The sequence below is a fragment of the Neopelma chrysocephalum genome, unplaced genomic scaffold (assembly GCF_003984885.1).
Source record: "Neopelma chrysocephalum unplaced genomic scaffold, ASM398488v2 Primary Assembly neopelma1_152694, whole genome shotgun sequence".
NCBI classification, from domain to species: Eukaryota; Metazoa; Chordata; class Aves; order Passeriformes; family Pipridae; genus Neopelma; species Neopelma chrysocephalum.
Window position 1 is genome coordinate 1 of NW_020934143.1, and position 446 is coordinate 446.

At 59.9% G+C, this 446-nt stretch overlaps 1 protein-coding gene across 1 annotated transcript; it reads right to left on the bottom strand.

Annotated features, from left to right (window-relative positions):
* Positions 1–3: 3 nt before the first annotated feature.
* Positions 4–387, bottom strand: LOC113962362 (zinc finger protein 664-like; the record flags this gene model as incomplete). The annotated part of the gene is made up of 1 exon (XM_027673120.1): positions 4–387. A coding segment is annotated over one exon (384 nt), but the record flags the coding sequence as incomplete, so codon positions are not given.
* Between the last annotated feature and the right edge of the window lie 59 nt (positions 388–446).

Here is a 446-nt window from a genome sequence, read left to right on the forward strand (position 1 = left end):
GCTCTTCCCACACTCCCCACACTTGTAGGGCCTCTCCCCGGTGTGGACGCGCCGGTGCCTGACGAGGGTGGAGTTGTGCTTGAAGCCCTTCCCGCAGTCGGTGCAGCGGAAGGGCCTCTCATCCGTGTGCGTCCGCTCATGCAGGAGGAGATGTGCGCTTTGCTGAAACCTCTTCCCACATTCCAAGCATTTGTAGGGCCGTTCCCCAGTGTGGATGCGCTGGTGGATGAGGAGGTGGGAGCTCTTTGTGAAGCTCTTCCCACATTGCCCGCATTTATAGGGCCGTTCCCCAGTGTGTAGGTACTGGTGGGTGCGGAGGGTGGAGCTGTCCCTGAAGCTCTTCCCACATTCCCCACACGTGTAGGGCCGTTCCCCAGTATGTAGGTACTGGTGGATGCAGAGGGTGGAGCTGTCCCTGAAGCTCTTCCCACATTCCTCACACGTGT